General features: G+C 41.3%; 1 protein-coding gene and 1 long non-coding RNA gene across 4 annotated transcripts in view; one reads left to right on the top strand and one right to left on the bottom strand.

Moving 5' to 3' along the window:
• Positions 1–14,863, top strand: part of LOC143784397 (uncharacterized) — a 272,312-nt gene that overhangs the window by 147,069 nt on the left and 110,380 nt on the right. The gene's annotated exons all lie outside the window — the stretch shown is intronic.
• CCDC141 (coiled-coil domain containing 141) overlaps positions 1–14,863 on the bottom strand; it is a 174,686-nt gene that overhangs the window by 132,996 nt on the left and 26,827 nt on the right. For both annotated transcript variants that reach the window (XM_077272606.1, XM_077272607.1), the window contains exon 2: positions 13,206–13,328. In XM_077272606.1, the coding sequence (XP_077128721.1) occupies positions 13,206–13,328 (123 nt within the window). The remainder of the gene's footprint in view (positions 1–13,205; positions 13,329–14,863) is intronic.

The following is a 14,863-nucleotide window of genomic DNA, read 5'->3' as shown; positions in this document are numbered from 1 at the left end:
CCGCACTACAAATTTCCATTTTTTTCTCAATGTATTCTAAATAGACCTCAGCTGGAACCTATCAGCAAGTAATGAACTCCATTTTAGATTCTTCATATACATCCGGTTGCATTTGGTTCTTGGAGCTTTGAGTTACCATCTTTGCCTACCTTTGTTTGCTTTGTATTATAGATAAAAGGATATTGTACTGCAATGATGTTTAATAACTGCCACATTTAAAGGGAATCTGTCACCCCCTGGGCGCTTTTAAGCTATTACTATGTTCATACAGGTGATAGAATTGTTAAAATAGTTCTACCTGTATGCCTCATAGCTGTGGTCTTGCTTTAGCCCCAATTTTTTCCCTTTTATAAGGGATAGCATGAGAAAATGGACCACAAAATTTGTTACCCAGTTTCTTCTGAGCATGCTAATACGCTATATGTGGTCAGAAACCATTGTTTGGACACACGGCAGGGCTCGGAAGAGAAGGAGCACCATACATTTTATACAGGGGTATACTGAGCCTTTTGAACCAACAGATGCTAGACAGAATTTGATAACATTAGGTTGTCATATTAATATTTTTCCTTTTTTTTTCACAAAATAGTTGCTTTAGCAGGAAATTTTTCACTTTTGCAAAAGGTAAAATGAAAAAATAGGACCTCACAGTTTGTTACCCACTTTCCTTTAAGCGTGGCAATAACCCCACATGTAGTCAAAAAGTTCTCCTTGGACACACGGCATGGCTCGGAAGGGAAGAAGCGACATTTGGTATTTGGAATGTAGATTTGACAGGAATAGATTAGACACCATGTCTCATTTGCAGAGCCCCTGACATACCAAAACAGCAGAAAACGCCACAATTGACCCAATTTTGGAAACTGGACCCATCAAAGAATTAATCTAGGGTTATGTTGAACCGATTATTTGCTTCACAGAACTTTTTAAAATGTAGATGTGAAAACAAAAATTGTGTTTTTACCACTAAAATGTCGTGTTAGACCCGAATTTGTAATTTTCACATTTAATAATAGGAGAAAATGAACCCCATAATTTGTTAAAGAATTTCTCGTGAATACGATGATACCCCACATGTGGTCAAAAACTGCTGTTTGGGCACATGGCTAAGAAATTTCCTACCAATCATGCTGTGTGTACCATGCACAGCTGAAAAGGCTGGCTTCATACATTGCTATTGCTGGCCATGTAGTCAGCACCTGAGACTAAATGCTGTCATCAGAGAAAAGTTGGATTGCAGCAGTTAAACCCTTTAGATTCTGCTGGCATTAATGACCGCTGCATTTAAGCGATTAAAAACATTACCGAGATGTCACGTAGAATGCCCATTGACATGGCAGTTGGGAGCCTACTGAAGGAACCCATGTCAATCAATGTAAAATAAGAAAACTAGGTAATTTGAATTTAGCAATTTGTATTGATACATATGCAGCTTTCTTAGCTAGTAAAACATATTCAGTTCAGTGAATGAAAAAATAAAAAAAAAAAATTAAAATAATTCATGTTTTTAGTCATTTTACCTCTCCCAAAAATATGAAATCAGAAAGTATATGGATCCTACAGTGGTGATAATAAATACGTACTCGAACCAAAATGTTAAAAAGCTATGGTTCTCAAAAAATGGTGCAATAAAACAATATTTTAAGTACTAAAAACATTTTTTTAAAAAACTACAGAAATTTGTTACAGTTATCATACAGCCCCATTGGACAAAGTTAACATTTCATTCTTAGCATGAAGTGAACTTTGTTAAAACAAAACCCATAAATAGTGGTGGAATTTATTTCTCTGCAATTCATCCCCCAAAAAACAAACCCTCATACAGCTATGTTGACAAAAAAGTTATGACTCTTGGAAGGAGAGGTAGTAGAGGAGCCCACGGGGACTCTGTCGCGTAAGGTCCTGCATAAACCAGGAGTCAGCCCTGACAGCTAGTTATTACTTTTCATTATTGAAAATTAATTTGCTCATTATAAATAGTACTAGATGGTGGCCCGATTCTAACGCATCGGGTATTCTAGAATATGTATGTCCACGTAGTATATTGCCCAGTGACGTAGTATATTGCCCAGTGACGTAGTATACAGCACAGAGCCACGTAGTATATTGCACAACCACGTAGTATACAGCCACGTAGTATATTGCCCAGTGACTTAGTATATTGCCCAGTTACATAGTATATTGCCCAGTGACATAGTATACAGCACAGAGCCACATAGTATATTGCCCAAACACGTATGTCACAGGTTAAAAAATAAAAAATAAACATATACTCACCTTCCAAGGGGCCCCTTGTAGTTCTGTCGCCTGTGTTCAGTTCAGGCGGCAGCTTCCGGTCCGAGGGTGTGATGACGTCACGGTCACATGACCGTGACATCATGGCAGGTCCTTCTCGCGCAGGCGTGCAGGGCCTGTGATGACGTCGCAGTCACATGACCGTGACATCATGGCAAGTCCTTGTCGCACACCAACCTTAGCACCGGAACCTGCCGCTTGCATGGACCGGTCACCAGAGCGTCGGAAAGGCGGCGGAAGATGAGTATATAATGATTTGTTATTTTTTTTATTATTTTTAAGATTAGATGTTTTTACTATTGAGGCTGCATAGGTAGCCTCAATAGTAAAAACTTGGTCACACAGGGTTAATAGCGGCGGTAACGGAGTGAGTTACCCACGGCTTAACACGGTCCGTTACCGCTGGCATTAACCCTGTGTGAGCGGTGACTGGAGGGGAGTATGGAGCGGGCGCCGGGCACTGACTGCAGAGGAGTAGGGAGGGACTAATCGGACTGTGGCCGTCGCTGATTGGTCGCGGCAGCCATGACAGGCAGCTGGCGAGACCAATCAGCGAATGAATATCCGGGACGGAAGTTGCCGACAGAAAGACGGAAGTACCCCTTAGACAATTATATATATATAGATGGGGTACTAGGTAACAATAATGACTTAATGCATCAAATGGACACAACATATTCCAGCGCAAGAATTAAAAACATTTCAGGGAGATTCATACAGTTTTTTTATTTTTTCACAGGACATTCAGGACATTTTTGCCAGATATTCCACAACAAAAGCAATGTCATTCTGTCAGGTTGTCTGGAATTCAAAGTCTTTGCTCAAATAAATAACTTTTATTTTTACTATAAAAATCTACTAGATTGTACATAATGCATTTCCATCATGAGCACATCTAGTGCATTATCTCCCCAAAAATAATAGCACCACTATGCAAATGTGAAAGTCAAATTTCCAAACAAGAATGGTGTATTTTACGTTATTTTTCTGTTGCTCCAAGTAGTTTACTAGGTATCTGGAAACTAGAACTAAATAGCAGAGGAGGTGTCCTGACCCTCTACTTTCCATCTCCAGCACAAGATGTGCTCTTGCTATTGCAGGAGAGGTGGAAATGGGAAAATGTTACTTCTAGCGCAACAGGATGGTATAAGGGAAAATGATATCCGGACCTTGGAGCATAGAAGGAGCCCAAAAATTTAGAATATCTGGCACTCCATAAAAAAATAAACTTCTGCGCCAGAACAATTGAAAATACGTACATAGAGGATGTGTCTGATAAAGGGGCGGTAACGTTCTTAGAATAGACCTGGACTTCTCAAGTTATATCTTGGAAAGCCCTTATTAGGCTATTTTTCTAGTCGTGTGTTAAAAATTTCAGTGCAAAATTTGCCACGAGTGCACTGTCATTTATTCTTTTTTTTTTGTTTGTTTTTTTTAAGTCAAAAACAGGTTTTATCATATTATTACAACTGTGTTCTGCATGACTTTGCCCTAAATTGAATAGTTTGCAAATGCACCTCTTAGGGTGCATGCAGGTTATCATACAGGTTTCTGCCTTGGGGTAGGCGCACAGTACCTTCCTAATCTTAAAAGGCATAGAGGTCACTGGAGCATGTTTATTATAGAAATCAATTATTTGTTCTGGACTCTGGTACAGTGGCAAGATCCTTCCGACAAATTTATTTTCTCTGATTTCCGTTCCTATAGTCACAGTTATTCCTTCTATCTCTAAAACACATTGGAAGACAACGCACCCTTAAATTGTTGATACATTTGGCAGCTTCTGCTTTAGCTTGTCAGCATCAATCCAAAGCGGATATATTTTCTTAAAATATAACCAGTTTCCAAAAACAGACTGTCAGCACTGCGCTATGTCACTCGGGATCAATATGAATGAAATACACTCTTACTTCCTGAAATGTGACTTTTGGCTCTGCTTTCTTCCAGCTGTCAGTTATCACCAACTGTATAAATTTCAGAATCGTAACTTATCTCAACTAAATTCACTACTTACAATTCCAATGTTAAGGAGTATTGGTATTAAACACCAAAAAAGAAAAGTAGTGGAATTAAGGAAATCACAGGATGGATAGACATGTTACTGATCTGCAAATGATGAAAAAACTGAAATAACATTTTCAAAATATCTCAATTTATCCAGTACTGAGTATGAGCACCACGTGTAGAAATCCCTGCACTTACAGACTTGGCTGCTATCAATTAGTTTATTAATGGTTGTCTGAGGAATGTTTACCCCACTGAATGCACTTTAGGCAAATCATAAAGATCCACTGCTGGCAGTTCCCTTTTGCGATTGTCCACTGATGACTTCCCAGATGTGCTGGATTGGAGACCACTCCAGATAAGCTATAGTCAATGGCAGCAGTTTTGGCAGAGCAAGTTGCTCATAGTAGCATGATCAACATGTTGCCCAGTGTTGTCATGTTGAAAAACGGCTCTTTGGACACTTTGGAGAAATGACTGTACCACTGGTTCCACAATCCAGTCAGTGTAGCACAGAGTAGTTAGTGGACTTGCAATGAAGAATAGAGGAGTTTGGCTACTGTATGTAGCCTGTGCATCCCCCATGTAACCGATGATGCTGGTTTGCCAGGACTAGATGTTTTACAGTTTAATGAGGGGAATCGCCATTTTAAAAATAAACTTTTTACTGAATGGGAACTTGGCAGGGAATATATACAAGAGCTAGCGGGTACACAACCTTATGAACGTTTCCTTTACAACTCAAAGCATGTTCCACTCTATTTCAATTATTTACTCTTTACTTGTACTCTGCATTGACTGCTCCTCACTACTTCACTACAACCCAGCTCCACACTACAGTCTTGTTTAACCCCTCTGTGACCTTTGACGTACTATCCCGTCGAGGTGACCTGGGCCTATCTGACCCTTGACGGGATAGTACGTCATAGCCGATCGGCCGCGCTCACGGGGGGAGCGCGGCCGATCGCGGCCGGGTGTCAGCTGCATATCGCAGCTGACATCCGGCACTATGTGCCAGGAGCGGTCACGGACCGCCCCCGGCACATTAACCCCCGGCACACCGCGATCAAACATGATCGCGATGTGCCGGCGATGCAGGGAAGCATCGCGCAGGGAGAGGGCTCCCTGCGGGCTTCCCTGAGCCCCCCGCAGCAACGCGATGTGATCGCGTTGCTGCGAGGGTCTTACCTCCCTCCCTGCCTGCTCCAGACCCGGATCCAAGATGGCCGCGGATCCGGGTCCTGCAGGGAGGGAGGTGGCTTCACAGAAGCCTGCTCAGAGCAGGCACTGTGAAGCAGCCTGCACTTCAATCAGATCGGTGAGCTGTCAGAGTGCTATGCAAACTGGCAGATCACCGATCTGTATTGTCCCCCCCTGGGGCAAAGTAAAAAAGTTAAAAAAAAAATTTCCAAATGTGTAAAAAAAAATAAAAAAAAATATTCCAAAATAATGAAAAAAAAAAAAAATATTATTCCCATAAATACATTTCTTTACCTAAATATAAAAAAAACAAAACAATAAAAGTACACATATTTAGTATCGCCGCGTCCGTAACGACCCGACCTATAAAACTGGCCCACTCGTTAACCCCTTCAGTAAACACCGTAAGAAAAAAAAAAAAACGAGGCAAAAAACAACGCTTTATTATCATACCGCCGAACAAAAAGTGGAATAACACGCGATCAAAAAGACAGATATAAATAACCATGGTACCGCTGAAAGCGTCATCTTGTCCCGCAAATAACGAGCCACCATACAGCATCATCAGCAGAAAAATAAAAAAGTTATAGTCCTGAGAATAAAGCGATGCAAAAATAATTATTTTTTCCATAAAATAGTTTTTATCGTATAAAAGCGCCAAAACATAAAAAAAATAATATAAATGAGATATCGCTGTAATCGTACTGACCCGAAAAATAAAACTGCTTTATCAATTTTACCAAACGCGGAACGGTATAAACGCCTCCCCCAAAAGAAATTCATGAATAGCTGGTTTTTGGTCATTCTGCCTCACAAAAATCGGAATAAAAAGCGATCAAAAAATGTGACGTGCCCAAAAATGTTACCAATAAAAACGTCAACTTGTCCCGCAAAAAACAAGACCTCACATGACTCTGTGGACCAAAATATGGAAAATTTATAGCTCTCAAAATGTGGTAACGCAAAAAATATTTTTTGCAATAAAAAGCGTCTTTCAGTGTGTGACGGCTGCCAATCATAAAAATCCGCTAAAAAACCCGCTATAAAAGTAAATCAAACCCCCCTTCATCACCCCCTTAGTTAGGGAAAAATAAAAAAAAAGTATTTATTTCCATTTTCCCATTAGGGCTAGGGTTAGGGCTAGGGTTGGGGCTAGGGTTAAGGCTACAGTTAGGGTTGGGGCTAAAGTTAGGGTTAGGGTTGGGGCTAAAGTTACGGTTAGGGTTTAGATTACATTTACGGTTGGGAATAGGGTTGGGATTAGGGTTAGGGGTGTGTCAGGGTTAGAGGTGTGGTTAGGGTTACTGTTGGGATTAGGGTTAGGGGTGTGTTTGGATTAGGGTTTCAGATATAATTGGGGGGTTTCCACTGTTTCGGCACATCAGGGGCTCTCCAAACGCGACATGGCGTCCGATCTCCATTCCAGCCAATTCTGCGTTGAAAAAGTAAAACAGTGCTCCTTCCCTTCCGAGCTCTCCCGTGTGCCCAAACAGGGGTTTACCCCAACATATGGGGTATCAGCGTACTCAGGACAAATAGAACAACAACCTTTGGGGTTCAATTTCTCCTGTTACCCCTAGGAAAATACAAAACTGGGGGCTAAAAAATAATTTTTGTGGGAAAAAAAAGGATTTTTTATTTTCACGGCTCTGCGTTATAAACTGTAGTGAAACACTTGGGGGTTCAAAGTTCTTACAACACATCTAGATAAGTTCCTTGGGGGGTCTAGTTTCCAAAATGGGGTCACTTGTGCGGGGCTTCTACTGTTTAGGTACATTAGGGGCTCTGCAAACGCAATGTGACGCCTGCAGACCATTCCATCTAAGTCTGCATTCCAAATGGCGCTCCTTCCCTTCCGAGCCCTCCCATGCATCCAAACGGTGGTTCCCCCCACATATGGGGTATCAGCACACTCAGGACAAATTGGACAACAACTTTTAGGGTCCAATTTCTCCTGTTACCCTCGGGAAAATACAAAACTGGGGGCTGAAAAATAATTTTTGTGGGAAAAAATTTTTGTTTTATTTTTACGGCTCTGCATTATAAACTTCTGTGAAGCCCTTGGTGGGTCAAAGCGCTCACCACACATCTAGATAAGTTCCTTAGGGGGTCTACTTTCCAACATGGTGTCACTTGTGGGGGGTTTCTACTGTTTAGGTACATTAGGGGCTCTGCAAACGCAATGTGACGCCTGCAGACCATTCCATCTAAGTCTGCATTCCAAATGGCGCTCCTTCACTTCCGAGCCCTTCCATGTGTCCAAACGGTGGTTTCCCCCCACATATGGGGTATCAGCGCACTCAGGACAAATTGGACAACAACTTTTGGGGTCCAATTTCTCCTGTTACCCTCGGGAAAATACAAAACTGGGGGCTGAAAAATAATTTTTGTGGGAAAAAATTTTTGTTTTATTTTTACGGCTCTGCATTATAAACTTCTGTGAAGCCCTTGGTGGGTCAAAGCGCTCATCACACATCTAGATAAGTTCCTTAGTGGGTCTACTTTCCAACATGGTGTCACTTGTGGGGGGTTTCTACTGTTTAGGTACATTAGGGGCTCTGCAAACGCAATGTGACGCCTGCAGACCATTCCATCTAAGTCTGCATTCCAAATGGCGCTCCTTCCTTTCCGAGCCCTCCCATGCGCCCAAACAGTGGTTCTCCCCACATATGGTATATCATCGCATTCAGGACAACTTGGACAACAGATTTTGGGGTCCAATTTCTCCTGCTACCCTCGGGAAAATACAAAACTGGGGGCTAAAAAAATAATTTTTGTGGGAAAAAATTTTTGTTTTATTTTTACGGCTCTGCATTATTAACTTCTGTGAAGCCCTTGGTGGGTCAAAGCGCTCAAAACACATCTAGATAAGTTCCTTAGGGGGTCTACTTTCCAAAATGGTGTCACTTGTGGGGGGTTTCAATGTTTAGGCACATCAGTGGCTCTCCAAACGCAACATGGCGTCCCATCTCAATTCCTGTCAATTTTGCATTGAAAAGTCAAACGGTGCTACTTCCCTTCCGAGCTCTCCCATGCGCCCAAACAGTGGTTTATCGCCACATATGGGGTATCAGCGTACTCAGGACAAATTGTGCAACAACTGTTGGGGTCCAATTTCTTCTCTTACCCTTGGGAAAATAAAAAATTGGGGGCGAAAAATAATTTTTGTGAAAAAATATGATTTTTTTATTTTTACGGTTCTGCATTATAAACTTCTGTGAAGTACTTGGTGGGTCAAAGTGCTCACCACACCTCTAGATAAGTTCCTTATGGGGTCTACTTTCCAAAATGGTATCACTTGTGGGGGGTTTCAATGTTTAGGCACATCAGGGGCTCCCCAAACGCAACATGGCGTCCCATCTCAATTCCAGTCAATTTTGCATTGAAAAGTCAAATGGCGCTCCTTCGCTTCCGAGCTCTGTCATGCGCCCAAACAGTGGTTTACCCCCACATATGGGGTATCGGCGTACTCAGGACAAATTGTACAACAAATTTTGGGGTCCATTTTCTCCTGTTACCCTTGGTAAAATAAAACAAATTGGAGCTGAAGTAAATTTTTTGTGAAAAAAAGTTAAATGTTCATTTTTATTTAAACATTCCAAAAATTCCTGTGAAGCACCAGAAGGGTTAATAAACTTCTTGAATATGGTTTTGAGCACCTTGAGGGGTGCAGTTTTTAGAATGGTGTCACACATGGGTATTTTCTATCATATAGACCCCTCAAAATGACTTCAAATGAGATGTGGTCCCTAAAAAAAAATGGTGTTGTAAAAATGAGAAATTGCTGGTCAACTTTTAACCCTTATAACTCCCTAACAAAAAAAAATTTTGGTTCCAAAATTGTGCTGATGTAAAGTAGGCATGTGGGAAATGTTACTTATTAAGTATTTTGCATGACATATCTCTGTGATTTAAGGGCATAAAAATTCAAAGTTGGAAAATTGCAAAATTTTCAAAATTTTCGCCAAATTTCCATTTTTTCTGCAAATAAACGCAGGTAATATCAAAGAAATTTTACCACTATCATGAAGTACAATATGTCACGAGAAAACAATGTCAGAATCGCCAAGATCCGTTGAAGCGTTCCAGAGTTATAACCTCATAAAGGGACAGTGGTCAGAATTGTAAAAATTGGCCCGGTCATTAACGTGCAAACCACCCTTGGGGGTGAAGGGGTTAAAAAGAGCCCTTCGCCCAACTCGCGATTCCGCATCTTCTTTCCCCTTAGAGGAGCTATAGATCATAACTCCCGCCCCAGGTTACTCTATTCATCTCGCATACTGAGTCCTGTCTAGGCCTGTTACCACTTGGAGTTATGAACTCTGGACCTTACTGCTAGGAGTCCTCTCTCAGGACCCGTTTCCAATTATTCACTCTGTCTCTGTCACCTCTGCTCCAGATCTTGCCTTGTCCAGACCTTGTCCTCTCAGTCTCCGAAAACTTTGGATACCCCAGAATGCAGCACTGCTCACACTGGACTATAGGTCCTTTCTCTACGCCCACCAGGCCCTATCTCCCTCACTACCAGGAAACTGTCACTTTCACTTCATCTTAGCATCCCCACTCTGGGCTAGTCCCAAACATTAACTATCACTATCTCTAATGTCAAACTATACATACTATCACTATGATTAATACAAGTCACAATTCACATTGTAGATCACATTCCAGATTATATATTACAACAATTTACATATTCTTCAAGAGGGAATGTGGGGAATATGTCCATCTTATATTTTCACAGTCTGCAGTATTTGCATTACTGCACAGACAACACACACACTGAATGTAGCAACAATTATGAGCAGATATCAAAAAGATTAACAAGTACATTAAGTTTTTGTCCTGCTCAGGTAGCTCAAAGATACTGCTCCACTAACATCACAAGTCTGTGGCCTTTGAAACTAGAATGCTGATTCTAACCCTATTCACCGAAGGACTGATTACATATCCCCATAACACACAACAAACAGTTGGGTCATGTTTGTAAGCGGGCGAGTAGAGCTCCATGTTGGCTGCAGCGGTAATTTGTGCTGTAGTAGTAACTTCTCTGCTGGAGCAGTGGCGGAGAGGCAGCACTGGTCCCAGGCAGGGTTAAGAACAACACTTTTTTCATTATGTTGACCAAGCACTGGCCAATTGGGTGAAAGAAAACAATATTCCAGGAAACTTCCTTTAACGGACCAACCCCATTTAAAAATAAAAGCAGTCTGCTAATCAACTACTTTAGATTTGGCTTCTACGAAACCACACAATCGTCCAGTATTACTGAGGAAAGTATACGTTGCCGCTTCTCTATACAACTACTTCTCCAGTCCCTTGGTTCATCAGCAATACGCTGCTACAAGTCAATACTGATTGTTCTAATGCATACAATAGAAATATATATAAACAAAGTCTTTATTGATACAAACATTAAAATTACTATCAGTAATGCGTCGTAGTATTTACATTCCAATAAAAAATTACCCCGAAAAGATGTAAGAACCTGAGTGATATGTTAGTTAGGAGCCATTACACTCCTGCTCCAATAAAGATCTTCGGTACAGGTGGCCCCCGCCCGGGTTCCACTCCGTGTGGGCACTGTCTTGCCTGCACCAATGTCCTGCGCTGCTCGAACTTCACTTCCAGTGAAGAATTTCAAATAAGACAACGTATAACCTGCGGCACCACCAATGTGATATATTATGCCACCTGTCCATGTCCAAAGGTATACGTTGGTCTTACCACTCGTGAACTTAGAGTTTGTGTACGGGAGCATGTGCGGGACATTGGCGCGATCAGGACCGCTCCCTCCATGACCGATCTAAAGACGATCCCCTGTCACTTTAGGTCACACCATAATTGTGATGGGAGATTACTTTCTGTTAGGGGGATTGATGTACTCCATTTGGGCATCAGAGGTGGCGACAACAAAAAACGTTTGGCACAGATCGAAACCAAGTGGTTTGTCTTGTTGGACACTCTGACCCCTCGAGGTCTTAATGAATCTTTGAGCTTTGCCTCCTATTTGTAACATGATCTGTTTAGATTAACCCTCTGGTTTGTTGCTCTCCTGCTCTCCTGTTCTCATAATCTGTTGCACCCCACCATTCTTGTCCGGATTTATTGTTTTGTTTTTAATTGCTTCCTCTTTCTATTATCAGTAAAACCTCCTATGGTCCTTGTTCTGTCTCCCTCGGCTCCATATGGATCCAATTGACCAGCACCCTTGCCATCTGCAACCATGGATATTTACTATGAATAAAGAACATGCTGCTCATCTTTTGTACTGTGCGAATAGATTCCCATGCATTTATGTAGCCACCTATACTATTTGTATATTACTAAGTGTGTTCTCTTTAAGAATATAATATTTTGGATCATAGGGTATGGCTCCCCCTATCTGTTTGCGGTTACCACACTCAGCAGTAGGTTCCTTTTGGTGGCAGTGCGCATCGCACTGTGTATGGTTGGCTCCGGCGTGTGGGCGGGTGTCTTTTCGCTTGGTGTGTTCGCTCCGGGACCTTCTCTCGGCGCGTGCGCACTTGGTCTGACGCTCTGCCTTCACGCTGAGACCAGGCCGTCGCAGTGCGCTTGCGCCACTACAATTGGCTGAAGACCTACATGTGACCGGGGTCGGGGGGGTATTAGAAGGTCCTGGATGACGCTTTTCTATATCCCCTTGAGAAAGCGGCGTGGCAGTGCCGCGAAACGCGCGTCGGGGGTCCTCTCTCCGGCTGTGCCTCTCCTCTTCACCCCTCTGTTGGTAAGACTATCTCTCATTACTGATATGATGCCATAGACCGTTAATAACCTCTGTCTCAGGCTGATATATGTGATTTGATTACCGGATATATTCCCTTTACATAGGTTTACTGACTTCATATCATGTGTGGGGATTGTATTGTGCCTTTTCCCCTTTGGGCAATTACTTAACACTATTGGGGTGCATTGGGGTGGTAGCTCTTCTTCTTCTTTTTTTTATTGGAATGTAAATACTACGACGCATTACTGATAGTAATTTTAATGTTTGTATCAATAAAGACTTTGTTTATATATATTTCTATTGTATGCTCCTTGTTCTCCTTTTTCTATATGTATTTCATGGAGCATATATAATTTGTCTGGGGGCTCATTATCTTTATGTGCTTTTACCCAGACTGTCGATATGATTTTGGGATTTTGTCTATTATTAATTGTTCTAATGCATGAAGCATTATAGGTGAAATAGGTGTACTTGCTAGAGAAATGGTTTCACAACATCCTGTATGTTAATTTTCTGTATTTATACTTTACAATTTACACCATTCATTTGCATTATTTGGTTTTCCAATGCATTTTTAGGATAGAACGGAGTTGCTTGATCATCAGAGTAGAGCGGTACTATGGGATTTTATATATGTACAAAGGATGTACCTCTAGATTATAACAGCACAGCTTATTTGGACATATACCAGTGTCTGATTAGGGTTTCTTAGACTCATTTATAAAGTGTTAGTCACTATTGTCGAGTGATTGCTTTCAAAGTCAGCTCCAAATGGGTTTGGCTTCAACTTTAGCGATCTTTCAGGAGCCCTTTAATGGAGCCATTCTGGACCGAGGATACTCTAAAATTCTTGGTGTCATAGCCTCATCCAGTGATCACAAAAAACTTGCTCATTTTTTTTTTTTTTTTTTTTACTCTTATACAGGTTGACAAGTACTTTTATCCTGGGGGCCTTTACCTTGATTTTGTAGAGAAGTGCACTGTGGTCTTGAAGCAGTTTTTTGGCTTCATCTTGGTTTTCCCCAATCTCCAGTAAATTTGGTATGGATTCTGCCAGCTGCAACTGGACTACTTCTCCACTCTGGAAAAAAAACCAAACCAAAACATTCAGTTTTTTGCACTTCATGGAAGTTTATATTAGCAAAAGTAAGCAATATATAGGTCTTCATGTCAGAGAATGAACTTTAGACAATAGAATATGTTCAGTATTATTCTTTCTAAATCATCCAATTATACTCCTGATCTCTACCTACAATTGTGTATAGTAGGTATCTGTGTTACACCATCTATTTTATAATTTATTCGGAGTCACTGAGCTTCAAAGAAAAGCATAGTTCACATTCTGTATTCATCCATTTCATCTGGTCCCTCCTCTTATCATTAGGGTGAATGTAATGCAATATCCAGGAAGAATTGAACAAAGGGCTTAAAAAAAAAAACATCAGGTAAGTTTTTAATGCTGAATTTATCAGGAACAACTCCACTTTACAGTATTCAATAGACAGGGAATTGACTTAACATGTTTCATCTCAACATAACATTTGATGTACTCATCAGTGAGGCACATGATCAGAAATAAGCAGAAGTTTACATGACGAGAAAGGTTAGAAGAAGAAACCACTAGGTACTGGTAAGTTTCTAAATGTACAATGACCCCATCCTAACATTCAGTAGGCCACTAAAGATGTATTAAAAGTGTATTTATTGGTGGTGTACGCCAGAGGTATATATTGGTCCATATCTGACAATAATAGTCAAATACAATAATCATAGCAGCTAACAGTTGTAAAAAGGAAAAGGGGCCCTTTAAATATGTTCTTCCGAACACAGTGGGGTTGATTTACTAATATGGTCTAACTTTAAAATGGTCTAACTTTTAGGCAATCCAAACTTATTGCTGGTTTGCCCTATATGATATGGCACTGAAATCATTCGCTGATAGACTACATAGAAGTCCATCGGTGGTTGTTTAAAGGAGTTATCCACTACTAGGAAACCCCTTGTTAAACTAAATGTTCGGCTCTGATAAAATAAACAAGCCTATACTCCCCTCCCGTGTCGGCTTCTTTCCAGCTGTGTCTGCACTCGGGGTTCTGGGACTGTGATGTGGTGGAATGACACGTGGTGCTCAGCGCCCAATCAACGCTGGTATCACCGTTTCCACCTTCTGTTGAAATGGACGTGAAGAGAATGTCCGATATCCGCTGCTGACTTCCACTTCATGTTCAGTTCGTACAAAGGTGGGGACAGTGATGCCAGCACTGATTGGGCTCCAGGCACCACGTGTCATTCCACAGAATCACACCCCTGGGACCACGAGTGCCAACACTGCAGGAACGGAGCCGGCACGAGAGGTGAGTATAGGTTTGCTTTATCGAGGTCAAAAGTTTAGTTTAAGAAGGAATTGTCCAAGCAGTGGACAACCCCTTTAATAGCCTTTTTACATGAGCCAACAGTGTTCTGTACTATGAACAATCAGTAATAGATCATTTTTAGCTCATAGGCTGTCAATGTTCTCAGCAGCACCTTGTACTGTTTACACATACAAGCAAAATATAATACCAAACGCAAATGTAACCCTAATGAAACAGAGGAAAATAAAGGAAAATCACTAAT

The sequence above is a fragment of the Ranitomeya variabilis genome, chromosome 7 (genome assembly GCF_051348905.1).
Source record: "Ranitomeya variabilis isolate aRanVar5 chromosome 7, aRanVar5.hap1, whole genome shotgun sequence".
NCBI lineage: Eukaryota > Metazoa > Chordata > Amphibia > Anura > Dendrobatidae > Ranitomeya > Ranitomeya variabilis.
The sequence above is the reverse complement of the archived record's forward strand: the minus strand, read 5'-3'. Positions and strand labels throughout refer to the sequence as shown.